Consider the following 27,984-nt stretch of genomic DNA (forward strand, 5'->3'; position numbering starts at 1 on the left):
TCGCCGCCGCCGCCCGCCCGAGAGGCCCCTCCGCGCCGCGCCGCCTTCTCCTCGGCTCCCCCGGCGCGGGCCTCTCCATCCGCTCGGTCCTCGCCGCCCGCGGCCGGCGGTCGCTAACGGCTCCGGGCGCCGACGCCGGGAGAGGCAGAGAAGAGGCTCCTCGCAGCCGGGATGTCAGGTGGGGACTCGGCGGCGGCGGCGGCGGCCTCCCCTCAGCCGCTCCCGTTCTCCTTGCCGAAGCCCCCTCCCCTCATGCAGCTGACGCCGGGGGACGCCGTCCGCCCCGTGGCCTCCGCCGCGGACCAATCGCCGAAGAGCACCCGGCTGGCGGGCCGCCCGGATTGGCCGGCGGGGAAGCCAGTCAGCCTGCTGGCGCCGCTGCTCCCGCCCCGCGGGGAGCCCGAGCCGCTCATGCCCTTTGGCCCCTCGTCGCGGCAGCCACTCAGAGGGCGGCTTCTTGGCAGGTGCAGCGGGGGCAGCCTGCTCAGCCCCTCGATGCGGCCCGGCGGCGTCGACCGCGGCTCCCTCATGGTGAGTGAGTGGCGGGGGGGGGGGGGGGGGCGCTCCGCGGGGCCGCCGCCGCCCGTGTGCCGCCGGAACCGCGGCCGGAACCGCGGGGAAGCGGCGGCCTGGCCGGCGCCGGCCCCCACCCGGCGGAGCCGGTAGGGACGCGGTGAACGGTGTTTGGTTGGCACGTCCCTCCGGAAGTAAAAAAAAAAAAAAAAATATATGCGTGCGTGTGTATATATGTGTGTATACATATGTGTGTATATGTGTAGTGGTGTCAGAGGAAACATTGCACTTGCGCTTTCAGTCCTGTGCAGAGCACCGAGACCTAGTAAATGAGTTAGTATGGTGTCCGCCGTAAGCTTCAAAGAACGTGTGTGTATGTGTGTGTATATATCTGTTTATGTGAATATATGAATCTGTCTTTATGTTTCGGGTTAGCTCCTCAAGTTCCACACCTTCTCATTTTTTTATGGTTTTTGCATGATATTGTCTGCCCCAGCTTCCAGAGACTAGCAATATTCATGCCTGTGGGTACCCCCAAAAAAGCTTCATAGGAAAATTGTTTTTCAGACATGAAAGAGGTATTATTCACTTGGGATTTTTATTTCTACTGAGGGTCCTTCTTAAAAAAACATTCTGTTTAAAAACAATTTGCATCTTAGTAAGCTGATAGATTGGAAATACACAAGGAAGATGCAGAGCTGAATTACTTGTCTTTTAAAGTAAAGTGTTTTTGAGTCTATCCTAAGAAGAAGCATGCTTAAAGCTGATGCTTCTGATTGGAATAGAAAGCTTTTGATGCATTCTAGTAGTTAAAAATTCTGAATATGAAAAGTCTTCTGTGTTTCTTTGTGTTTACAGAACAGATTTATTCCACATGCCAGTTTTTTTTAGTCTTATTACTGTGACTATTTCAAGTATAAGAGCAACCACAGGATTCAGACTTACAGGAAAATGCAGAGACAGGGATTGTAGTCAGGGTAGGAGTAACTTCAGCCTTAGATATGAGGAGCAAAAGATATGTTGGTCAGCTGATCAACTTCTCTGCCATAGTGGTACTTGCATTAATTGTAATTGTAGAGAAGAGCATGCAGAAATAGTTGCACATGTAAATTGAGTGTGTCTATGACAAATTACAACATGAAAGATGGGAGTTTTTTTCATTTGGCTGTTGATTGTGAAGTTTTAAATGCATGTGAATTCTGATGATCTGCTGTACAGATCCTAGAAGAGTACTCTTCTAGAGTATGATTAACACCAGAATTGACTTGCAAGCATTTTGATGTACTTGTCTTGCTTGCTGTCTGGCAGTGTTAAGCTGAAACTGACCACATCATTTCCAGTGCAGTGTTAAGCGTGTCTTTGTTCTTAATGCTTTTGTGTTTGGGAGGGAAGGAGGGAGGTTACTGGCTTTGTGCTAATTTTTGTTTGTTGATGTCTTTCAGATGGGACACCCAGGCATGCCACATTATCCACCCATGGGAATGCACCCTATGGGTCAAAGACCACCTAATATGCCACCAGTTCCACATGGTATGATGCCTCAGATGATGCCTCCAATGGGAGGACCACCAATGGGGCAGGTAAGGCAGTTCTTCTGATTTTTTTTTTTTCTTTCTTCCCATAATGAGGTCAGATAATTCCTGAGATAGGTAAGTCTCGTTAGGTAGCTTACAAACAATAATGTGCATAATTCAGGATGTTTTATGCAACCATTTCTATCCCTGTGGAAACTCTTCTCATTTTAACAGGCAGTAAAAGTGCTTTCCTGTTTTGGAACTTTGATTTTGAATTGCCATGGATATAAATCCATAATTTGTTTTTTAAAAACCTTTAAGATAGTTTCCTGTAGATTTTGAAGAAGTAAGGTTGTACTACTAAAAAAAATACTAGAGACGTAAAGTAGTGGTTCATTTCGTAGGTAGTAACAATAAAGAATTTTTTGTCGCTTTAGTTCTTCACTAACTCTCATATCTCAGCATGGATAACAATTGTAGGCAGATGCAGGGAAGAAATAATATCTGAACTTTTGCAGTTTCTAGTATCTTAGGGACTACTTATACTTCTGTATAATATACTGGTGGTGCTAGTGCAATCTGAAAAAGAAATGTGGCTATTCAGATTGACAGGTTTGAAAGTGGGTTGACAGAGTAGCCAAACTTTGCTTTTGCAAATTTGAAGTTTAATTTTAAACCGTGAAAGGTCCTTTTCCATGTAGTTTCTCATGAAGTTTTGAACTTCTGAAAGAAGTAATTCTTTCTGGATAGAGCAAACTCTAATGATGCTACTTAGGTTTGCCTAAGTAGAGATGTAGTGACATGGACCACACTAGAGGGATAGACTAGACCAGACAGAGGATGGCCTGAAAGACCGAATTCTGAGAAGTGCACACTGGCGGCTCATTTTCTTCTTTTGAAGTACCTTGGATAGAGAATGTGTGTGTGTACGTATGTGTGTGTGATATCTATCTATCTATCTATATAAAAATATATTTTTTAAGCTAGCATATACAGGCTTGATAGGAGCCTCCAGCATGGTTTTGTAGTCTGTTAGAGCTTCTGCTCTAAGAATAATGCAATTTAAAAAGATAAGGAGGACTTGGCTGTTAGCATGAAAACTAATCATAAGCTTTTGTGTCTGTGTATTAGAAATATCTAGCAATTCTGTTTATTCCTCTGCTTATTTTTCTAGTTTCTGTTCTGTTAATCTTATTCTCATATAATGAATTTTTCAGTCTTAGTAATTTATTGAACAGTACAAGTAGAGCACTTAGCATTTTTTGGTAGATATAGAATGAAAAACTAGATACATGGAATGGCAAGAGGAAATTAGAGGCTCAGTGACCCTGTGGTCATAAGGAGGGGACAAGAGGCTGATATATTCAGCACAGTAGTTCTAGTGCAAGGGTATCAGCTGGTGTTGCCTTGTTTCTTTGGATGCTAAGCTTTTTCTTGCAGCAGAAACCAGAGATACATTTCTGACACTTAGTAGGGATGGAATGTTCCTGTAATTTGTTTACCCTCTTGTGGAGGTAAACCGCTGTAGACAAGTAACTACTTTACAAAGACCTTAAGCAAAAGTAGTGACCTACTGTCAACATAATTCAGAGGAAGGTCTCGTGGAAAAGAATTGGGTCTCCTCGTGATTTTTCTATGTGGACTTGGGGCCAGTGTTACTCAGAAACAGAGAAGTAGATAGGGTTTCTTCAGGACCTGGGCCAAGACTTTTAAGAAGTTTCACGCTCTCAGAGCCCCCTTAGTTGCAAGTAGCAGCGGGGCAAGAGTGCTTTCTTCTCCTGCTTCTACAGGATGGCAAGGAATAGGAGGGGCCGCCTTCCAGTCTTTCCTTTCTTCCTCACCCTCCCAAGAAAACCTTGTGGATTGAGGGTGAAGCAATAGCCCTACCAAATATCCCTCTCTCCGCACAAGAGATGCAAGATGAGGAGAGTGGTAACCTGATGCTCCCTGAAGATACAGGGGGATGGGGTCACTTGGCCAGCCTGCCAAGGACAATAAAGGTAAAGGGGGAAAACTGAAAGGTTGAAGGGGGTTAACCTATTTGGGCTGAGTGGCCAAGAAATCATGTTGGTAGTGGTCTAAACTGTTTTGTTCATTTTGCTGCTTTTTTTTTTATGGCTCACCAGTTCTTAAAAGCCAAAATCAGCAAGAATGATAGGAAATACACAAAATATTAAAACTTTTTCAGTAATATTTTTAACAGCTTTTCAGTGCATCAGTTTTTATTTCAAGTGGTAATTTCTGTGTGTAATGTGATGTAGTAACCATCCCTGTAAGAGTATAAGCATAAATTTTTGAGCAAAAGCTAGTATATCTAAGTAGCAGTTTTGTGCGGGCTGACAAGACAAAACCCCCCAAAAAATTCAGATATAAGTCTAGACTCAAACTTTTCATTTGTATGCTATGGTATGTCCCTGTTACCAAGCTTATGTTGTTTTAAGAGACGTCGCGTATTTTAATACTATATTAATGTTTTTTCCATACATTTTAAAAAATAGTTCAGAAGTAGTTTAGAACTTTGATATTTAAATATAATTAAATGTTTGCAGAAACTCATTCTTCTAGTATCCCTGTAAAATGTTTCTCCTCTTTGCAGAGGTAAGAGGAGAGGGAGACAGGTTGAGAGTTGCCAAAAGTTACAAACAGAACTAATCATAGACTCTTGAGTTTACCTTTTCTTTGTTTAATAGCTTCCGTATGGCCTTGGAGTCTTGCAGAAATCTTTCCCACAACCTTTAATTTTCCTGTTCTAATATAGAATTTCAATAAAAGCATATTAACAGATCACTCATCATCTCTTATTGTTCTTTTGTAATTTAAATGATCATCTTTACTAATATTTCTTATCAGACCTTGGAATATACTATAGACTTGTTATTCCTAATGTCCATTCTGTAGGCATGTAACGAAGGGAAGCAGAATTCTACAACTTCTTTAACTGTGTGTTGCCATGTGCTTGTAAGATTTGTGTGGGTTAGAAGTGAGTACTGCGTGATTATTTTAAAACAAAAATATATACGATATTAAAAGTATCATAAGATGTATTTGAAATACTGTTTACCTATAGATGCCTGGAATGATGCAGTCAGTAATGCCTGGAATGATGATGTCTCACATGTCCCAAGCTGCTATGCAGCCTACAGTTCCGGTGAGTTTAACTTACCTTTCTGTTTTTTAAAATAACTTCATTTCAGTTCTTTTCATTACTTCAATATGGGTGTGCCATTGTTTTCTTTAATTGGATTCTGAAAAAGATATTGCTAATTATAGTGAAGTTTTATCAAGCTTTTGATTTCAGGTAAAATGGTAATGAGCTCTCTGTGAGAGGTGGAACTAGTGATGTTTGGCATCCTGTGGATTTTTTCATAGCATTTAAACTCTTCACTGTAACTATGTCTCCTTTCTCTTGCTTTATCGCTTGTGGTTCTGCTTCCTATAATTCTTCCTCTTGGCTCCTTCCTTATTCTTACCTGCTTGTATCCTTGACAGGAGTAAGTATAAACTTGGGCTGTTTGGAGGTATGGCTCATTGCCTGACTAGTACATTTCTGATTTTAATAAATAAATAATCTGCCAATTAGCAGATTTTACTTGAGTAAACTTTACTGAAATTGGAAAAGGTATGAAGTTATCTGGATGGAAATGGAGAAGGAAGAAATTACAGATGTTATAGATGGTCTCTTTCTGGAGAAGAAAGGGTAAAATTCCTATGAACATAGTCTGTTGAGGGAAAGGAACTTAAGGAGATCCATGTGAAACAACTCTTTCCACTTAAATAGAAATAAATAATCTTTTTACTTTCTTATTAGGCAGATTACATGTCCCCAAGTCATATTTCATCCTTGTAGAATTCTCAAGTTTTCTATAGTGCTAAACACAGAACCTTTGCTACAGCAACCTGTGTTATTTTAAAAAATAAGTTGGTTAATACTCCACTCTTTTCCTCATTGGGGATTTGCTGGAAAAGATTTTCTTCTGTGGTTTTTTTTTTTATTATTTATTTATTTTACTAAATAAGTTATGTGTAACCAGCCATATTGTTCAAAACAGTCCACCCCCACTTTGGTCTCTTAAGTCTGCTGGCCAATTTCAGCCATGGTTATGAGAGAAGGATCACAAGCATACTAAACTTATACAAGATGAGCAGGGAAGAGATTGTTGAGGAAAAGGATGTAACGTCACTTTAACGTGCAGTAGATGATGGAAAATTCATACCAAAGAGAATATTAATAATCTTAAGAGTGGGGAAGAGTCTTCGGATTATGTTTGGGCAGATGCTGGAGAATCTGCCTGTTAGTTAAAAGTTTTTCTCACTGCTCTTCTATGTTGTCTAATGGGATGTGTGTATGTTACAGCCTCAGTTTAATTTGTTTAAAGGCAAATTCACGGAAACCATGCTCTATTAGTTCTTGTGCTCACAGTACTACTTATTAATGCACTAAATATTTTAAAAGCTACCTAGTAGGAAGAATGTTAGTGACTTAGCCTGTCCCCCATACTGAAGTCAACATCAATTTCTGGCAAGTGGTGCTCACAGAAAATTTTGAAAGAATTTCAGCCATTGGGGGAGAAATCTTTAAAATACTGTGCCCTAACTTGTTTTTAAAAAAGGAGCAGGGTAATAGTGTTAACTAACATTGAATATCTATTGTATATTTTAAATATTTTAAAGAGAAGGCACGTCTTTTGGTTTCTAGATGTCTTAGGAGTAAATTTTGGTTGAATCAGGTGTGTGGACATGTGGTATTTAGGAGGCAAAGTAGCACAGCAGAGGCTTCCAGCTTTTAATTTCACTGTTAAACCTCTTGTCAGTGATAGCTGAAGATAATACTTGTGTGCATAGTATCAGAAGGCATTTATCAGTCGTGGCAGCATTCTTTTACCTCTGTGCTGCCGATGAGGTACCACAGTCTAGGAAATATTTTAGAAATGAAACAATGTTTTACTCTTCCCTAATTTAAAATAATTTGTAGATGAATAAAAAATTGTGGCCTGTGTAGCCTTCATGTTTTTTCAAGAAATTTCATCATATTTCTAGCGATTTTATCATTTTCATGGCTAACTAATGAAAAATACACTGTCTTCTCCAAGTGTAAAATGTGATCTAGATCTCAGTGAAGCCAGTTGGATTATTTATATTGAAGTCTGTGCTCTTTGGTCTTGACTGTGTTTCATGTGAATGTTTATTGTTCAGAGTACTGTTTTAAGATTCATTATCTGTTTTGTGATCTATATAACAGTGTTTACCTCCAAAAACTGATTGGAACTAATGTAACTCCTCAAAATGATGATTTCAGCCAGACAAGTGCCCTAACAGTACACAGTCAATTATCAAAAAATTTGGAAAAGTAAAAATAGGCACAAGAACAGAAACATTAGAAGGATTATTTTTGAGCATAGACATATGTTCACATGCACAGAATAGCTGGATATTTTTTTTAATATGCAAAATAAGCTTTAGGGTCTCAAATTTAATAGTAGTTCATTCTGCTTAATGCTGTTGAATTGATTTGAGCTAATAGTTTTTTTTCACACATTTTTATTTTGTTGTTAATGAGTTTTTTTGAGTTAATAAAGCTCATAGAAGAGAACCGAAAGGTAAATTCGAGTGGATGATAAACCTGTAAGCTGTATTTTTGTCTAAAGGAAGAAGTTGGGAAAATTCTATTTGAGTTATATTCATCTTTTTCCTTGGTTTGAAATTCTATCGGAGTTCGTAAGACCTTAAGTTACTCACAAGCAGTTTCAGGAATGCAACAAATTCAGCACTTCAGTATGTTCGAAGATGTTTGTTTTTGACAACATCATTATGACAGAATTCTACTAAGCTACTCGAGCAGAAATTCAGATTCTCATTTACTCTCACCTCACTGCCTCAGAACTACCTGTTTGGGAGATTAAGTTGTACTGGAATGATGTCAAGAGACCCTCTGGAGAAAATTATTGCATGTATTGCCTTTCTGAAAATTAGTTTGATCTTCCTAATCATTCTTTAAGAAGCAGTAATAATAAGGTGGGTGGTGGGTAGTTAGGAATCACTGTTTAAGATCATAGGGAATTTTGTTGCTGAAATGACTTGTTGGGTATGTACTATTAATTAATGCCCTTAGCATTCAGTGCAGTTGTAATTAAATATCTGTTGATTGTTTCTACAGCCAGGAGTAAGCAGTATGGATGCACAAGTAGGTAAGTATAAACAGTCTGTTGTAATTTCAAAATATTTCACCAAAATTAGGTGAAGTACTTACACACAAAAATATAGTTCAAAATACATTGTTTGAGATTTTATTTTTTTTTAATATTCGTGGAGGCATGGAAAGCAGACTGGTCTGTATTCCAGTTACTTTCTGTCAGCTTCTTGGAATGTAAAGATCCTAACAGTGCTCGTTCAGGGATATGTTCCAGCTTGTGCTTATATCTTTTTATAAGTTAATTAAAAGCTTACCTGCTCCTTGAATAATGGCATGCATACTTAGAAATAAATTATGCTGAAGAATGAGGGCCAGGCTGGCTTATTTTGTTATCTGAACTGGAAAGAGACATGTTGGATACTTTTTTTTTTTTTTTTTTTAAAGAGTTCTGAGTTGAACACTTTGTACCATATGGAATTACAACTTTTATACTATATAAATAGCCTGTTTAGCCTTCCAATAACTGACATTTTCATCAATTCCTGTAAAATCTTTATGCATTTTTTTTCTTTCAAACACTGTATAATTTGAGTTTTAGCTTAAAAAAAAACTTACTTTTTTTTTTTTTTTTTTTTTTTTTTAAGCTGTAGCACCACCTGGAACTCAGGTAAATGACAACAAAAATTCTTGAAGTTTTTAATAGAACTGCGGTGTGTACTTGGGCTTAAGTTTAAAAGAAAACTTAACATCTCCTTTTCTTTCTTTATACAGAGTTTATTTACTTACCTAGCCCTGGAGACTTTAGACCAGCAATTTGTGATTAGTGTTAAAATTAATAGCTATGAATGCATTTGTTCTGCTTTGAATACATATGATTTTTATGATCTATTGTTTGTGGCAAAGTAGTATTTTGTTGTAGAATGGAATTTAGTTTGAATGAAAGTAGTTCCACTTTCTGGTGCGTTTGGAAATTGGAGATTAATATCTTTCATGTGTCTTTTGTATTTTGAACAGCAAGCAATTGAGAACCTAGATACCTATAGTACTTTAAAACTGTTTTCAGATTTAAATCTTTGCAAGTGTCAGGCTAGGCAGTTAATCAGGTAGAGTTACGGTTTTATTTGCATTGATGAAGAGCAAAAATAGGTTCCTTCCCCCCCTACTCCTTCACTGTCATCACTTTAACAGATATATTTTTACTTACTTTTAGTAACTTCTCATGTGTTGCACATGAAGTATTTTGATTTGTTCTGATGTGGCAGTTCTGATGTGTATAGCAGAACTCAGGCTGTGGCTAAATCTTCTTTGCTATTCCCTGTTATAGCTGTGTTTAGCAGGAGAAGTCAGGTTCAGGTTCTGGCACCACAAGACAATTGATATGAATTGTCCCTTTATTTCTGTGAGACTTCTGTTCTGTGTGATCAACAAGGTGGTTGGGACTTACAGATTCAGATTTGGAACAGTGGAGTCAAATTTGTTTAGATTTTTTTTTTTTTGCTGCCTTTCAGTACTATTTTTTTTAATATACTTAAAATATGTATGCAAATAGAAAACTGAACTGGAATGTTTTTTCAGAACTATGTTTTGTTTCACCCTCAGACAACACATCCTGTAGTTTGTGCAGCCCAGCAAACCACCACGACCAACAGCTCTGTTAATGAGGAGCATTCTAAGCAGGTTTGTGTGCTTTGCTCTTGTACTTAAGTTTTATAGTGGCTTTGATAGCATTTGAATCACAAATACTATTCAACATTAATGGCATATGTTTTATTCCTAGAAATCTACATGGACAGAGCACAAATCACCTGATGGAAGAACATACTACTATAATACTGAAACAAAGCAGTCCACGTGGGAGAAGCCAGATGATCTCAAAACACCTGCTGAGGTAAACTAACTTCAAATGGAGATTATTGTACTGTGTATGAGTTTGTGTGCAGGCAAGAATTTACTAGCATAACTATCATGCAGTAGGATAGCTGTGTTGGTATTTTTTTTTTCTTTTTTTTTTTCTTTTTTTGCATTGAGAACAAACTCTTGAACATTTTTGCAATATTCCTTATTTTATAAAACAGCTGTCAAATTCTTTGTTAGTGAAACTTAAAGCTGCAAGGTGGGCAAAACTAAACAGTTTTTATCAACTTTTAGGTAGATTTTCCTTGTGAAAAGATTGCATTCTTTAACAGCTGGGTAAGTGAGGTGTTTGTATCACAAAGAAGAATATTCATTGGAAAATATATCCCTTGTATTTGTTGATGCTTAGGTTATTTCTTGACTTAGCATTTGTGGCTCACTTCTACAAACAGTTTTTTTGTGGTTTTGTTTTCTTTCCATCAGCAATTGTTGTCTAAGTGTCCCTGGAAAGAGTACAAATCTGATTCTGGAAAGCCCTACTATTATAATTCCCAGACAAAGGAATCGCGCTGGGCAAAGCCCAAAGAACTTGAGGATCTTGAAGGTAACACTAAAGAATTTGAATAGGGAGGGTGGAGGAGGGTTGCAAGCTCAATGTGTGTGTGATTTTTGGCAATAATTTGGTATCCAAGTATAACAGTTACACTTTCGTTAGAAATGAAACAAACTAAAATAACCCATATGCAATAGTTAATGCAGTCTCTTGTGTGTTTTACCTCGTCACCACCTCTTTTTCAATTATGCCTTTGGTTCTCCCTGCTTATGTGGCAGCACCATCAACTCCCCCTTGTGTCCCAAAGTAGCAACTGAATTAGCACTGTAGTGTTGATGTGTCTTGTTCAGGACTACGTGCATGCTCTGTCTCGCGCTGTGTGTTAGCAGTCAGGTGATGCTTCACGTCTTTCATCATTGAAGGCGGTTTCAGGATTTCACAGTTCAGGCACTAATTTTCGGAAACTAGTAGAAACTTTATGTGATTTGTTAAGGGAGTCAGGTTGTTTAGGGAAAGAAGAGAGGCAACACTGTAATAACCCTTATTCACTTGGGAAACCAGAGTAAGAGGATGTTGGACCTGTGTAGTACTGTATAACTTAGTTAAGATTCATATTTCGTTTTGATGTCTCAAAGAAACTTTGAAAACAGTAATATAGTCAGTAGTGCTAGTTGTCTGCTGAAAGCCAAAATCGTGTGTAAGGCTCTGCTTAGGAAATGATTTCCTTCTAATTTTTGACAAAATATTTTGCATGCTACTGATATGGCAAATATATTAGTAAAATTATAATGCCTTTATGTATTATACAGGCAATGTTCCCTTTTGTACAAATGGCACATGATGAGATTCTCTTGTTTTTCACTCTTAGCACAGTTCTGTTTGATATTCTAAGGGAAGTAAAACTTTGATAAAATCAGATAGGGCAAGAAATAAATACTTTTAAAAAGACTACAAAAATAAAGGAAGCATCAATGACTCTACCTTTTAAAATTGAAATAATTATTTTAAACTGAGAAATTGTTTTTTAAATCTACTATTCTTCATTTAGTAGCATTTCTAAATTCTGTTCTGAATTGATTTTTGATGGCACAAATATTAAAATGAATAGTAACAAGTATTTAAAGCTATACTTCTGTTAAGTCATGTTAATGATAACTTTTTTGCTTCTATACATAAACTTCTTTTGAAGCTGTATTTTGATTTTTTTCTTCTTCTTCTTTAGCAATGATTAAAGCTGAAGAAAACAGGTATTTCTTTTTTAATATCCTATGTTAGACTGCGTGTTGTTTCTTAAACGTAGTAATCCTTGCATCTTAAAACATGCTTTTTACAGCTTATTTTCATTCCTATGTTTCATGTATTCATAAACCACCAAGAGTGGTTTATTATATAAAACTCAAATAATATATTTCGTCTTTTTTCCTTTTAACTGAAACCCTTGACCTACATGTTCTTATTTAGATACACAATTTCAATAAAGCAGCTCCTATCTTGGAGCTGTCCAAGGTTGTTCTGTACTCTTTTTCTGAGATCTAGTATTAGGGAAATAGTGTTTCTATGCCATTAACTTGTACTGTGCTTGTATTGACTGTTCCTGTTGTTTGATATCTACAGCAGCAAACCTGAAGAATCCACTCCAGCAACATCTGCTTCAGCTGCTGCAGCAGAAGTAACAAACACAACCACCACAGCCACAACTGCTGCTGAAACTGGCACAGCTGCTACCACCACCACTGCTACTCCTGCAGGAACAGCAGCCTCCGAAGGAGAAACCGGTGCAGCTTCTTCTGTGGTAGAAAATGAAAGTACTGCCACAGCCACCTCTGAGGATCAGGGGCAGCAAGCAACTGCTGCTGTGCAGGACCAAAGTGGAGAAGCTGCAGCTAATGCAGCAGAGGATTCCTCTAAGCAGGAGGCCTCAGGAGAGTAAGGAAAATTGAAGTATTTGGTTTTGCTGCAGTTTTGTATGATTTCTTCTAGGATCTGTTTTGACTTCAATAATAGGTGGTCAGGCTTCTTTGAGACCTGTCTGTTTCTGTGAAATGGGAGCATGACTCAATGGTAGCAGGGAGGAATAAGAAAAAGGAATATCAAATCTATTAAAAAAAAAAAAAAAAAATACCACCTCCCACCCCAAAGCTCTTAAACCTTACAGAGAATCACTGGGGCTCAAGCACTTCATAAATGAATGATTGCTGAAGGAATTTCCTGGAATAACATATGCTTGCTATGTATGTTTCCTCTTCCATAGATTTGTGCAAATGGCTATTATTAGAAGAAAACGCAGTGCTGAATGGATCTTAACCTGATCCACTATGAGTGATCTTATGGAAATGAGATCCTCTGTTTGAAATATAGAATTAATTGCATGGAGAATTATAGCTCATGATTTTATCATTCAAGCAAAAAAGGAGCAAGCTATGGGGGATAAGAGCCAGAAGGAGATAACTAAGGCCAAGAGGGGTATTTTTAGGCATGCCCCTTCCTGTTACACCTGTGTATATATTATTTGCATTCCTGCCAAACTTCAGGCTTGTATTTATATGGATAGTTTATAAATAACTTGAGCAGGTAGCCAGCTGCATAAGCGATAATACTTCCCTAAAATAGTTGTCATGTTATTAATTTTGTGTACTGTCTATACTGAAAAGCGTCATACAAATTATGGTCGTTGTCATGTTGCTTTTCCTTTTTTGAGTTATTAAAAAATACACCAAGCTATATCCAATTATGGTGTTCTGTGACTCTTTAGTGACTCTAATTTGGGGGGGAAAGTGCTTAAATAATAAAATCTAGTGATTTTTGTTTATAGTGCTGCTTCAAAGAAAGAGGAAGATGATGCCCAACCAGTTAAAAAAACCTATACATGGAATACAAAGGAAGAAGCCAAACAAGCATTTAAAGAACTACTAAAAGAAAAGGTATTTCAGTCAACGTTTCTTAATGCTTTATAGAATTACAAAAACTGCACTTGCTGGAAAATGCTAGGCTATCACTTTTTTACAAAGAGCGTCTCAGTGTTGTGGTAGGTGACTTTTGTACTAGACAAGAAACAAGGGAAAAGAACACTACAGTGAAAACTGTATATAGTCTAAGCCTTTTTCAGAAACTCTTTAACTCTTTGAGGGGGGGCAGTGTTGGATTTTCTAGGGCTCTCATTTGAGTTTCTTTTCATTACTGTCTTTCACATGATCCCCTACATTTGTCTAGAATCCAGAGCAGGACCGTGAGCATTTGTGAACACCGATAGTAGCTGCTTCAGGAATGTAGAAATACATCTGGAACATGGGAAAACTGCTGAGTTTAGCATGCAGTGTTCCCAAAGGATTGTGTTTGATTTGGGAGTAAATGAACTAGGAATGAGAATAAACATGAAAACTCTTCTGCCTTTAAAGTCAGTTTTTCTCCCAATTTCATAAATTCCTACTAAAACTAATTTGATTTAAAGACAGCATCTTTCTCTTACAAATTCAGAATTATGGCTTTATAATTCTGAAACCATATTTAAATGTACTGCACTTGGACAAAATTTTTGTCCAGCTGAAGTGTTGCGTGATGCCTGGTTGCTAAATTTGTCATCTTTGTTGTAAAGATGGAGGTGAGATGGGAGTAAAGTGAGATTAGCTTAGGTTCCCCTCTGTGTAGTTGGAATCTGCTTGTGTTCTTTCTAGTGAGTGGTAGAAATTTTTTTGAAAGATTTCGTTGTTAAAATGACAGTAATCCCCAAAATACCATGTTTGATTTTCCTTGTTGAGTGTTTAAAAAAATAAATAAAATTTTATAACAGATTGTTGTCTTTCTATGCTAATGTCTGTTGACATAATAAAAATCTGTGAGCCTTACCCCAAGAGTTCCAGAGTTTACTACTTCTTTCATTGTTGGATGTGCCAAATCTAATTAATAACTGAATATCTTGACAGAGAGTACCATCGAATGCTTCGTGGGAACAAGCTATGAAAATGATCATTAATGATCCTAGATACAGGTACTTCTTGATTCCTTTCTCATTACATTTGTACCCCAATGCTATCTTAAATACTTTGACTTTACTGATGTAACTTTTGCTTGCTTTGATAGACGTGTGTATGTTTGTGAATGTGTGCTAATGCTATGGCACTGTGTTATTTCATTAACTAAAGAAATGCAAGTCCCACGTTTAATTTCTTTGAACTGAAAAAGATGTGGGACTTGTTGGTGGTACCATGTGATTTATATGATTTCCTTGGAAATAAAAGCATATTTTTGTAATGTGGTGCTGAAGACTTTCTAGATTACTACTTGAAATTAGTGCTGCTACTCACAGCAGCAGCCAAGTGGCTGATATACCTGATAATACAGTATTTTGTGAAATGTATAATTGCAACATGAAGCTGATTTTCGTTTTCTATTGTTAAAAAATAGTTAATAATAAACATTTAAACTTCTTTTTTAAAAAAATTCCTCAATCTGAGGGAGATAGTGATGGTTATTTGTATTTATTTGTCTGAATTGCTTGAATTTTTTCTTTTGTCTCTTCTGCTTTTTTTTCCCTCATTTAAGTCCCTTCTTAAAATTACTCTTGGTATTTTTTTTCCCTTGATTTGAAGTGCTTTGGCAAAGTTAAGTGAAAAAAAGCAAGCCTTTAATGCTTACAAAGTTCAAACAGAAAAAGAAGAAAAAGAAGAAGCAAGATCAAAATATAAAGAAGCTAAAGAATCTTTCCAGCGTTTTCTTGAAAACCATGAAAAGATGACATCTACAACAAGATACAAGTAAGATCAGTCTTGAGTGAAGTTCTGGCCCGTGCTAACTTGCCAAGTTTATTCTGAAATTTTCCTGGCCTGCTATTGGTGAATGCTAATCTTGTATAATGCTCAGCCCTTGAAAAACCTGTAACTAAAATATTTGTAGGATCAAAAATATTCTCGTGTCTGAAGAAAGCAACTCAAAGGCATGGTGTGCTGATGGATGATGTTGCTGATGGCTTGAGGTTCAAATAACTTGAAATGAAACAGAACATTGCGAGGTGTTTTGTATTACATCTGCCCTTAGGAGAAAAGTAGATCTGATAGCTTGTTTTTAGAAGTCTAGCATGATACTGTATGAGTGCTATGAAGTTTTTGCATGTCTAATACCAAGAATGTCTTTAGAGGTGCAACAAATGACTTTCTGTGCAGAAATGGAACTTTCTGAACTTAGTTATTTAAACCTAGTATGTATACATAGTACACATACTAAGAGATACATGTACAATTACAAGTGTGATAGCCCTGTCAATCTTTTAAGACCATAGTAAATACCAAATCAGAGAGAAAATTAGGGAGCTGCTATACAAATGCATTGCTGCTTCGTAATGCAGTTATCTGTGTTGTTGTAAGCCAATGAGATGCTCCAAATTAGTGTTTGCCAGTAAATTATTACATGCTTTTTCTCTTTATTTTGTGTAGAAAGGCTGAGCAAATGTTTGGGGAGATGGAAGTCTGGAATGCCATCTCTGAGCGTGATCGTCTTGAAATTTATGAAGATGTCTTGTTTTTCTTGTCTAAGAAGGAGAAGGTAACTCTTTCAAATCTATTTTTTGCCTTGTTATCTATAAGTTAGCTTATACCACCTACGAAGACAATCTTGCAAGCAGTGTATGAACTTTTAAAAAAAAGTTAATTCAGCATGTTGTTGCATGCAAACAGAAGGGGAGGAATCTGTAGTAAAGGCGCTGAGAGCAAAGTGGGAGCGTTGTTGTGTTGCTGTGAACCAGCTGCTGGTTACAGTGAACAGGTCAGGTTACCCCCTCTCCAAAGGGAGAGAACTAGAAAAGGTAACAAAAAGCAGGCAAGGTTTTGTAAACTCAGACACTAGAGAGTGCTCTTCAGTTTAGAAGGATGTGATGGGGGAAGGCATCAAGGAAAGAAATACTGATGGAACTATGCAAAACTCTCTAGCTTTGGAGAGGTGAATTTGGTAGACAGTTCCTTATTTCTTACTGTACAAAAACGCAAGGGGTGTTCAAGTAGAGTTAGCAGGCAGAATATGATAAACCATTATTTAAATAAACCGTAGGTAGTTCTGTTTCTGCACAGTGCATAAATGAAGTTGTTGAGCTCTCCGCTGCAAAATTTCCTGAAAAGCTAACAATCTGAAACTGGGCAAACGTGAGGGGTAGATCACTTTCCCATTCTTATAATTTTTCCCTAATTCATTGTAGTCTACTATTGGATGGCAAAGATAAATCTCTGATTTGACCTAGTATAGCAGTTACTGGCTTTTCTTTTTTTTCGGCTGCTTGTTCTTTCTGAGATATGTTGTGGCAAATTCTGTGTTTAACTTATGGTTTTATTAAGTTATGTGGTAATTTTCATTCTGAACTGTTCTGAATCACATGGTGAAACTGTCACAGGCTAGACTCTTGTTACAGAAAGCTGTATTTCCTTAGACATTAGTGGTACTGTACTGGCTTTGATTTACCCCAATTATATCTGGTCAGTTCTTCTCCACTGAAATTTAGTAGCTACTTTACTGTGATGCTAGGACTTACCAATATCCTTAGACAGAGAGGAAACAGATATGTGATTAAAAATGAAGGATGTAGCAAGATTATTTCTGAAACTCAGTTTAACTGAGACTAGTGTTAAGGTCCACATTTGCCCAAAACAAAGCAAAGAAAGAACCTTCCAAACAAATAGGCAAGCAGACAAAAAAGGGGGCATCCATCCACACAGCACTGCTTAAGTTTGATTAGCACCTGTTTTAGATCATTCTTCAACAACATAATGGACCATAGAATTTCTTTGCAGTACTAACTTTTTGCTGAATGTGCTGGCAGTTCCCTAGCAGTATTCCAAAGGTGAGCTGTGCTTTATGGGCTTTTCTCATCTATTGGGAATAGTCTGAGATTGTAGTATTAAAATGACATATATGGGGGTAACAGTGGTAGTAGCATATTAGAAAAAAAAAATAGTAGGTTGGTCCAAATGTGTCTCATTGCTTTATATGTGAACAAAAGGTTAATTTTGTGGTTTTTTTGAGAACATAGAGGGTCATGTATTTTTTTCAACGTCAGAAAAAAAATTGCTTATTTTTCTCAGGAACAAGCCAAGCAGTTACGGAAGAGGAATTGGGAAGCTTTGAAGAACATACTAGATAACATGGCTAATGTCACTTACTGTACTACTTGGTCAGAGGCTCAGCAGTATCTGATGGACAATCCTACCTTTGCAGAAGATGAGGAACTTCAAAGTAAGAAAGAAGTCTGAATTTCTTCTGGAAGAGAGAGTGGATCTGTTTCAGTAGTGAAGACTGCTGCCTCCTGGCTATGACTTGCCTAGTCAGGAGCAGCTGTGATAGCTGCTGAGAAGCCTATATAAAGCAGCCTGTCTTTTTTGGCTCTTAGGAAACAGATACTGGTCTCAGAAACCATTATTAATTGATCTTAATCTTGGTGGTAAAGTAAGGGATATCCTGTCATGGGGGCTGGATTGCCTTGGTAGTTGCTAGTCTCTAACATTTGAAGAATTATTTGATTAAAATAACCAGTGTTGCAACTGCTTACACTGCTTTCTACTCAAGTGAGGCCCTGTTTTGTTTACCATTGTTTTCCTAGGAAGAATGATCAGAGTTTCTAAATTCTAATAGAGCTGCAAAATAAAGGTAGGAAGGTAGTTCTTTATTTTGTGAGCAGATTTTTCCTATAAATGAGTCTTAAGAGCAGCTTATGACTTTATACAGGTGTTGAAGTATTTGACAAAGATTTCCAGTATTCTTTCTTCTATGCTTTATCTGTAAAATACCTTTGGAAATGAAGGAGGATACTCAACTACTCATCTGCAATACTTTCCTCATAAAGACTTCTATGTTCCATGTTGTCAATGATACTTCAGCAGTTTTGTTTTGTTTTCTGCTGCGCAGGTTTCATATTCTTCAATGTTCAATATATTTTCTGTTCATTCTAACAGTAACAGTTATTTTTGGTAACAGTTATTTCTTAGTAAGAAACTTTCTACAGTTTAGTAAGAAGCAATGACTAATTTGTAATATTACTCCTCTACTATCTGTTGTAGATATGGATAAGGAAGATGCACTAATCTGTTTTGAGGAACATATCAGGGCACTAGAAAAAGAGGAAGAAGAAGAAAAGCAGAAAAGTTTGCTTAGAGAAAGAAGGCGACAGCGCAAAAATAGAGAATCTTTTCAGGTTGGTGAATCTTTTTCTGACTTAAAAACGTCATATCTTCAGATATTCCTTGTGCTTTATGATATCTTAAGGTAGAATATGGGGTGCATGTAATGAATCAATATTCAGGAGATAAAGAATATTAGCCTGGTTAGGATACTTTTTTCTTTTTTTCTCTCTCCTCTTTTCTTTTTTCGTAATCAATTTTGGTGATTCAAGGGGGGAAGAAATTGAATCATTTTGTATGCAATATGTAATAAATCTATCGGATAACTGCCAAGAGCAGGGTAGAGGAAGAGCAAATAGATTTGAATGGTAAAAAAAAAAAAAAAAAAAAATCCAATTGGAACATTGTAAATGGTGGAGGGGAAATCAGGAAGAAGTTGTAATATCGGAACTTATTTTTAAATCAGTTTTTAACAAAAATGGAATTTGGGTGATCAGGAGTATTTATTCCAGCTGTTAGCAAAGTGATACGTGACTACAGCTTTCCATTTTATTTGTGTTTGCTAGATATTTTTAGATGAATTGCATGAACATGGACAGTTGCATTCGATGTCCTCTTGGATGGAGTTGTACCCAACCATAAGCTCTGACATCAGATTCACTAATATGCTTGGTCAACCTGGTAAGAATACTTTATTCCAACCCATAAAAAGTAATACAAAGATTTGGGGCAGAATAGAGCTGGGTTGGTTGTATATTTTCTGATTTTTTTTTTCTTAAAAAATGCAGCTCTTTTGCTAGAGCTAGCTTTTGACTTATCTAGTTTTTTCATCAGGATCAACAGCACTTGATCTTTTCAAGTTCTATGTTGAAGACTTGAAAGCACGTTACCATGATGAAAAGAAGATAATAAAAGATATCTTAAAGGTGAGGGGAGAAAACGCTTCACTGTGGGTGGGGTGTATTTTGTTGTGTGTGTTTGTTTAATACCAATATATTCAAGTCTGTGAAACCAATAATTGAGCTCTTTGCTACTGGGAGATGGGATTACACATTGTGTTGGTGTCATGTGCGTTAGAGCTGATATGAGAGTTCCTGACTTACCTGATGACAAGGAGGCAATTTTCTTACAGGATAAAGGGTTTGTGGTTGAAGTGAATACTTCTTTTGAAGATTTTGTTACAGTCATCAGTTCAACTAAAAGAGCAACTACTTTAGATGCAGGAAATATCAAGCTGGCTTTCAATAGCGTAAGTATTACTATATAGGTATGTTTAAAAAATTCTAATATGAAATCCCTTATAAAACAAGAATTGGCATTTAAGAGATGTTTTTTTAGAGGTGCTTAACCTGATACTGATTCTCAAATACAAAGGTATTTTTTTTAATTCAAAATATAAATACTCTATCTTGAAAAGTGAAACTTTGTGGTAGGAATTAATATTGTCTTCATATTCGTATGTAATTTTTCTTAAGAAGGAATTTTTTCTTGTTCTGTAGTTCTGGCTTGCTTCAGGTGTTGCTTGTCTTAAATTCTCTTTGAGAAACAGCAATTGCATGCTTTAAAAATAAGTAATTGAGTGGCTAATTTCCTGTAAGCCCTTATGATAAATAGAAAACTCTATAAAGCTGAACTACCAGTGAGCTTTGCAAAAAATGCATGAAACTGAACTATTACTCTTCTCTTCTGATGTCTTTCAAATGTTCTTGCAACTTTTATTTGATGTAGCTGCTGGAAAAGGCAGAAGCCCGTGAAAGAGAGAGAGAAAAAGAAGAAGCTCGCAAAATGAAGCGGAAAGAGTCTGCATTCAAGAGTATGTTGAAACAAGCTACACCTCCAATTGAACTGGATGCTGTGTGGGAAGATGTAAGTATTGTCACTTAATTTTTTTTAAACTATATTCAACGGGCTGTTGCACGCTAATGTTCTTAAAAGTAAACCTAGTTTCTTTAAGCTGTATATTGTCTAGTATTTCTCCACTTATATAAATTTAGATCCATCAAAATAGTCCTGTTTTTAATTGAGTAAACACTTGATGTGAATAACTTTATTGGTAATTCTGCTGATACTTTAATTTGAATACAATTTTAAAAAAGCATGCAAAAATCAAAACTTAACTTTTAACTGAGAGTGTTCTACTTAAACTTGTAATTTTGTTCTATTCTTAACCTTTAAAAATATTGCCCTTCAAAGTATATTTTGTATAAAATTACGTGTTTTACCTGGCCTGCATAGCCTAAATGGCTTGTGTAGGGAAAAAAAGTGTCTGTTTCAGATACTTCTTTAAATGTGAAGCTGGCATTAAAAAAGGAAGAAAAAAAAAGCACCCTTAACCTTGTAACTGTACAATCTCTTTCAGTAGGTGAAACCATGCTTACGGTTTTTTTTAACTTTTTAATGGCCTCATTCATATTAGTATTTCATCGTTGCAATTCTTTACAGATCAGAGATAGATTTGTGAAGGAGCCAGCATTTGAAGACATCACTCTAGAATCTGAAAGAAAAAGAATATTTAAAGATTTCATGCATGTGCTAGAGGTAATTCTTTATTTTTTGCCTGATTAGAGAATACATTAAAAATTCTTAGTTGATTGGTTCTTAAATTATACAGAAAGGCAGAAGGATTAAACAGAATTCTACTGAACTGCAGTATTTAAAAGTATGGATATTAAACTCCCCCCTTCTTTTTGTTAATGCAAATTTTGATTTTAACATATGTACTCCTTGTGGTCTTGTGTGTGTTGTGTCCTTCCCCCCCCCCCCCCAGCCCGGAGTTTTTAAGAGATTTTAAAATGGCACAATTTCATATTTGTCAAGGCAAGATATGCACTGTATTCTTGGCCAACTTTGAGCAAGACCTTTAAACTGGAAGCACTGAAGCAGTGGTCCGGGTGTACATAGAAACTGTGTGCATCCGAATCCAAAGCTGTATGTTTCCTTGCCCCTAAACGCTTGTTACTACAACTTGAACACTGCAATACTGATAGCTTCTTATGTATTTTTAAACTGCCAGCATTAGGTGCTTTATAGATTATGAGAAGCAACATTACTGTTTCTTGCTGTGTCTTACAGACTAATTATAACATTTAGATTCTCTTGTATTCTAGCATGAGTGTCAGCATCATCATTCAAAGAACAAGAAACATTCTAAAAAGTCTAAAAAACATCACAGGAAGCGATCTCGCTCCCGTTCAGTAAGTTTTCATCATGTGTTAAAGGCTATTTCTATAACTTATTGTAATGCCATCTTATTGCTAACTACATTGCTTCATGTCTCAAGGGCACAGAGTCTGAGGATGATGATAGCCATTCAAAGAAGAAAAGGCAGCGTTCAGAGTCTAGATCAGTTTCTGAGCGTTCTTCCAGTGCAGAATCTGGTATGCATTTTTTTCCTTTATTTTTGAACGAGTGTTACTGTTTTGTTGCTTGGTCTTAATATTTTTATTGAGGTATTTTTTCCTTGTGTTTGCAGAGAGAAGTTACAAGAAGTCAAAAAAACACAAGAAGAAGAGCAAGAAGAGAAGACATAAGTCAGTAAGTGCTGCTAGCTATTTTTAAGTTGGCCAGTGAACTCAACACCTTATGCTTTCAGTAATCCTTTTTAAGTGTTTGTAATCAGCTAGTTGCCTTTATAATAGGGACTGTGTGAGACCAGACATGAGGAGGGTTTTGGTAGCATAACAACTTCAATGCTGTATAAAATTAAATCGTTCAAGACTGTTAAATGTGGGGTTAACTGCAGCCATTCAAGCAAACTTGAAAGACTGTACTAGTAGCCTGGTGCATGCTGTTTATTGCCATTGCAATCCTTGGAGGTCGTTGTTACCATGGAGTAGTGGAAAGGATCGCAGTTGTCTTTTCCTTTTGCCTCATGCTGAGTATCGTTCCTTTTGCCTGCTTGAGTCTCAGGGTTTTGTGTCAGAAGCTTCAATATGAAAGTGACTGGAGCATCAAAAGAACCTGAAGAGTAGAAAGCAAGCTTTCACTCTGTTAGTTGAGACAGGAAATAGTTTTGGTCATGGGTAAGGAAGGAATTTGAGTCCCCTGACTTTCATGTTGCTGCAAAACTCTTCAAAACTAATATATTCTTTTGTTTCTGCCTTTTTTTTTTTTTTTTTTTTTAACACTTAGCTGTGCCTCTCAGTGGCAGCCCTCAGAAAGGGGCGAAGGGTATTAATTGTTAGGCATTTGAGTAAGATACTACTAATAGCTGTTGAAACAAAAGCAGGACCACATAAACTTAGCAACATTGAGATTAAAAAAAAGGAATAAAAATCCCTTTACTAAATGGTTAATATTCCGATAAAAACCCAACAAGCATTCAGGTATGGCCAGCTGGGTAACAGAAGACTTTTTGCTATATTTCACCCCTTCTGGGATGCTTTTGAATAAATGGCATTTGCATACATAGAGACTTATTGTGTGGCATCCAGCATGCCCCATTCTTGCATGCAATGAGAATGGGAAAGCTGTGTATTTGACAAACCCTCTACTTCTGTATTCAAACCACTCTAGTAGTATTTTTGCATTATTTATTTCTGCCATGGTTAAAGCATGTGTTTAGAAACCACTTCAAGCAGTTACTTTCTAATACAGCCTATATTAAAAAGAAGTATTTCCCTTTACCCTCAAGTTGTGGGTATTGGATATATAATTTTTTCAGTATGTTAATAAAATGGGTATGCAGAGGCTTTAATATTTTTCCCTTTATTTATACAGGATTCACCAGAATCAGATATTGAACGAGAAAAAGACAAAAAAGATAGAGAGAGAGAGAGTGAAAAGGATAGAGCTAGACAAAGATCTGAATCAAAACATAAATCTCCTACTAAAAAAAGACCTGGAAAAGATTCTGTAAGCTTTCTTGTTTCCATTTTGTATTTATATCAGTGGCATGCTGTAATATAGTACACTTGCTTTACAGATTCATAAAGAGTTTACTTTCTTAAGAAAAGAGTAAAGCCTTATGTTCCATTCCATTTAAAGTGGACCAAATTTTCCAGCAAAACTTAAAATCATACAGATCCTATGCACTTATTTAATGTTCTGTTACTGAGGTGTGAAGTTACTGTTTGGGTAAATGCTATTTGTTGTTGGTGGTGTAAAAGTGTGCATGAGGCATATTATTTTATAGAAAGTGCTGAAGCACAGAGTATGCTGTAACAAAATAGTCTTTGATTAAATGGGCAAGGAGAGGATCTAGTTTGCCAAGAATGATCTAAAGAGAGATGAGCAGCACAGCTAGTGAAACACCTGTGACTCTGGCATCTGCGTTCTAAAATTTTTATAGTTTTGTTATTACTTTAGTAGACATAGTGTGGGGCTGATGCTAGTCTGACCCTGGAAGAAAGTTTTAGTGGAACAACATTCTCAAGTTCTTGGGCTTTTCGAGCTGGGAAATTGTGGAAATGTGCTTATGACCATAATCTAGCTCTTTGTCATTGTTCTGTGTGTGGCTTGTTTTCAGAAGTGTTTAAAGCAGTGTTTTCAAAGCAATATACAAGTGTTTAAATGAAAAATAAAAAGTTTGGGGGGAGGGGTTGGAGGTGCTCAACTCCTTTGGGCGCCTCTTCAGAGGGAGTTATTTGCATCGCTCCAGTTAGGCACGTTCTGCGGGTGGTGCGTCCTTCTGGATAACGTCCCCTGGTGCATTACTGCCTCTGAGAGGAGGCAGGATGACAGATGTCTGCTTTCTGTATTACCTTCTTAAAATAATTAGCTTTGGCCTCCAGATGCCTTTGAAAATCTCAATTACGTGTCCTAATGTGGGCATCTTACATTGAATGTGAACTCAGATGTAGTTAAGCAGACATAGGCTACATCAAACTTGGGATCCGAGCTTGTGGTTACCTCTTTTCCCTGCCGTGGCTGTTACTGTGGCTTCTGCTGGTGGAAGTGTTGGCCAAACACCGCTGCCTGAGAGGCGCTACCAGTGCTCGGGGCTCGCGAGCCTTGTCTTGGCACTGTCTAAAAATGGCTTAAACAATATGGTGCAGGAACACTGTACTTAAATATTTATATTATTAACAGTGCTTGTAGAGAAATCCTGCTGGAAAACAGAGTGGTCGTCTCTGTCCTGTCCTGCAGGAGCAGCTGCAGACAGGCGTGCGTTGCGCAGGAAGCGTCTGGGGGATGTAACCGTGGAGGGGTACGGGCCGGGGCCTGAGCTGTGAGCCGTCCGCAGGAGGTGCTCCCTGGCTTTCCGGCTCCTCCTGCTCCGGGCTCTCGGGTGATGACGGGACGCGCGTGCCCTGCCTCCGGGGAGTCCACGCAGCGCGGAAAACAGTTGTTCTACCGTTAACGTTACTTCTCTCCGCAGGGTAACTGGGATACTTCTGGCAGTGAACTGAGTGAAGGGGAGTTGGAAAAACAGAGGAGGACGCTTTTGGAACAACTGGATGAAGATCAATGAGAACGTTATTTATACCAAATATGTTTACATTGTGGCATAATAAAAGAAACCAATGTCTAATTCAGGACGTGGGTTCTGATATCCTGAGTTCCACTGTTGAAATAACAGTGGGTTTTAATTTTACCACATAAATCAATTCAAGTACTACTATTATGGGCCTGGCATCAAATCTAGAAAAGCAAATGAAATTGAGTTCAAAGTTGAATGTCTGTCCTGGAACTACTAGGCAGAATGTGTGTTCTGCTCTCCATGGAGCCCGCTGAAGGGAAGAGCGTGATGGAAGGTGGTCCAGTCATGACTGGATCCTCTCTGGAGGCCAAGGAAAGTGTGCGCACCTTTCTAGCAAAGCGTCTCTTACGTATGGTCCTTCCTAGAAGGGTGCTAACACTGGTTCTCCTGGCCAATGGACAGATGAAATCCCCTTTTTAGAAAGAGATTCCTAATATAGTTTCTTGTGGTTTAATTTGCTTTATGGATTTGTTTATTTTTTTTGAAAGAGAAGGGCAAGGGGAAGGGGAGTACTGAATCCATTTCTTGATCTGTAGTACAAAAAAAGCATGCAAAATTGGAATTACTTTTTTACAACCTACATTACTAGCCAAAATAATTTCTGAGCATTTATATGAAAGAGAAGACTTCCTGGCCAATTCATGTCTTAAGCGTTACCTTGGAGTGAATTTTTATGGCAAAGTTTTAAATCGGCAGATGAGGTTGGCAGCGTGGTAGGCCCTGCATGGCAGTGCCACTAGAGGGTGCTGCCTGATGACAGCCTCCTTTTGTACTAGTGCAAAACCTGATGCAGAAAACAGCTGTGGACATTATTTCAGCATTTATCTTCACGTTAAGATTTTTTTTTAATCAAATTGTAAATTAATTTCAGTATGTTGCCTTAAGAACCTGCTGAAGAATGTACCACCACATTTCAGTAGCAGCTGCGGCGTCTCTGTCTAGAACATTAATGTTTGCTTAAACCCTTTCTTAAAAACGGAAAAGGAAGAAGCTTAAACCCCGTCTCCTTTTGGGTTGCCTCTGGCCAGTTTGCTTTGAGGAAAGTCCTGTTAGCCTGTTCAGTGACAAACATTGACTGCTGTGGTACACATTCTGAAACTTCCTGATTTGAATATTTTTGTATATTTTTATCAATTATTAAACCTTTTCTTCTAGTGTGTACTAGTATTTATTTCTGCCTGTACAGCTCTGATAAAAAATACTGCTATCTTCTGGTTGTTGGATTTAAGCAACATATGTTCATGCAGAAAATGTGAAGACTAAGAGTTCAGGTTCTTTTCATTTTATTTTTTCTAATATATGACAGCTGTTATTAAACATAAATTCCCCAAAAGATCCAATCAGTTAAAGCCTGTAGCATTCATGCAGCATATTTTATTGCTAGGGTGGTTATGTTATTCAGACTTCTTAGGAATACTATTTGAGATTGAAATTATGCATCTTAATATAAAATGTTGAAAATACCTGACCTGTGTATTCGGCAGATGACGACCACCTTTGTGCTGGAACCATTTGGTATCTGCACGTTGTTCAGTACAGAGCACGCTTCAGCGTCGGTGCTTTCCAGCAAAGCGAGTTGTAGTTACTTGTCACACGCTCATTGCTTTTTACTTTTTTTTTTTTTTTTTTTTTTTGGTCAAAACAAGACTCACGATAATTTTGTACATGGTGATGTGTTTATTGCCAAAATCTAGGAAGTTGCAGGCTGATTAAAATGTTGGCCATGGCTTTTTCCAGTTTCTTCTGCAGAGCAAGTGACCCTCCCAAGCGTGGGAGGATGTGCAGTAGTTGGTGTTGCCAGGGCTCTGTGCAGTCAGTCTAGATTTTTAAATGCGTATTTTGCTAACCTCAGTTCACTTCCCTGGATTTGTATTTTAAAATGCAAATGCACAGATGATAAAACAGGTAGTAGTTCCCAAGTGGAAAGCAGAACAACAAATGGTTTATAGAACATTAACAGTTAATCATGTCGTTCTTACCTTGACTTTATGTTGGTATAGATCTGGGAAATGGGAAGGCGTTGAGTGCTGAACTAATTTAGAGTTTGACAAGTTGTAATGGTTTGGAAACACATTAGAACTAATGTACAATATTTTGTTACTGCCTTGCCTAACTTACATGAAAAACAAACATGTTTCTAAGTAAATATTACTCTTGAAAAGTTTGCCTTTATTTTTCCATTAAAAATAAAAAAAAAATGTAAATGTAAATTATTCTAATGGATTTTTTGTATTTTTAGTCAGATCTTAAAATCAGACTGCTTTCAAAACATTCCTGGCAAGGCACAATTTAATTTTAAGGGGAAAATGAGCCCAGATGATTATGGTTTATTCCTCTTCCTTCTCTTTCCTGTTTTGCTCTTGCAGCCTCCCCGTTCCTTGGAGGGGGGACTGGGGTGATACAAACACTTCTGTCTGTGTTTCCCTTCTGTACTCTTAAAGCAGCAACCGTAGCCTTTGGAGTTGCTCGCTCCCCCTCCTGGACGGCACAATGAAGCTTTGAGTTCAAATTCTGTACTTCTGCCTTGAAATGAAAAGGCTTTTAGCATTTTTAAAAAAATGTTAATGGTATCTATGACTGTTTCAGTTGGACTGTGGTTGATTTGCTGTTTCTGTTTTGCACACCCCTCACGGCGTTCCGCGTCCTGCTTGTGATCTGTTTAATTTAAATCCCGTGTAGCAGCCGCTGTGCTACAGCGGCTGGGTGTCAGGTTTGCAGGGCTCCCTCCGAGTCCAGTCTTAGGCTAAGTTTCATTGTATTTATTTTGTTAAACCCTTTTGAAGATTAAATCTGAATTTTGGCTAAAAGGTGAAGTTGTTCTCTTTAAGTGTAGGACTGACTGACTTAAATACCGTATCGTTGCTTTTCAGGTGTTCTTGGCCCCTCGAGCATCTCTGCTAGTTCTG

At 37.5% G+C, this 27,984-nt stretch overlaps 1 protein-coding gene across 7 annotated transcripts; it reads left to right on the top strand.

Annotated features, from left to right (window-relative positions):
• Nucleotides 1–27,885, top strand: PRPF40A (pre-mRNA processing factor 40 homolog A). 7 transcript variants are annotated; one of them, XM_062578157.1, is made up of 27 exons: nucleotides 1–178; nucleotides 259–531; nucleotides 1,956–2,093; nucleotides 5,095–5,175; nucleotides 8,182–8,212; nucleotides 8,802–8,824; nucleotides 9,757–9,834; nucleotides 9,935–10,045; nucleotides 10,495–10,615; nucleotides 11,787–11,811; nucleotides 12,179–12,490; nucleotides 13,377–13,485; nucleotides 14,485–14,549; nucleotides 15,151–15,315; nucleotides 15,991–16,099; nucleotides 17,626–17,776; nucleotides 18,598–18,731; nucleotides 19,224–19,338; nucleotides 19,480–19,583; nucleotides 19,790–19,906; nucleotides 20,386–20,523; nucleotides 21,100–21,195; nucleotides 21,765–21,851; nucleotides 21,938–22,034; nucleotides 22,130–22,191; nucleotides 23,377–23,511; nucleotides 24,977–27,885. In XM_062578157.1, exons 2-27 carry the CDS (start codon nucleotides 412–414, stop codon nucleotides 25,067–25,069), a joined length of 2,817 nt encoding a protein of 938 aa, XP_062434141.1. In that variant the 5' UTR covers nucleotides 1–178; nucleotides 259–411; the 3' UTR covers nucleotides 25,070–27,885. The 7 variants fall into 7 exon arrangements, with proteins under 7 accessions (XP_062434141.1, XP_062434140.1, XP_062434135.1 ...); XM_062578156.1 differs by having other exon boundaries at nucleotides 1–531; nucleotides 19,492–19,583; XM_062578151.1 differs by having other exon boundaries at nucleotides 86–531.
• Nucleotides 27,886–27,984: the final 99 nt, after the last annotated feature.

Source organism: Rhea pennata, chromosome 6 (genome assembly GCF_028389875.1).
Source record: "Rhea pennata isolate bPtePen1 chromosome 6, bPtePen1.pri, whole genome shotgun sequence".
Classification (NCBI taxonomy): Eukaryota; Metazoa; Chordata; class Aves; order Rheiformes; family Rheidae; genus Rhea; species Rhea pennata.

Excerpts from the sequence above, each read along its gene's own strand:
- PRPF40A (XM_062578151.1), top strand. The coding sequence starts at position 172 with ATGTCAGGTGGGGACTCGGCGGCGGCGGCGGCGGCCTCCCCTCAGCCG. Across the intron at positions 10,616-11,786 it reads AGAACTTGAGGATCTTGAAG|CAATGATTAAAGCTGAAGAA; the intron begins GTAACACTAAAG and ends CTTCTTCTTTAG. Across the intron at positions 21,852-21,937 it reads AGCGATCTCGCTCCCGTTCA|GGCACAGAGTCTGAGGATGA; the intron begins GTAAGTTTTCAT and ends TCATGTCTCAAG.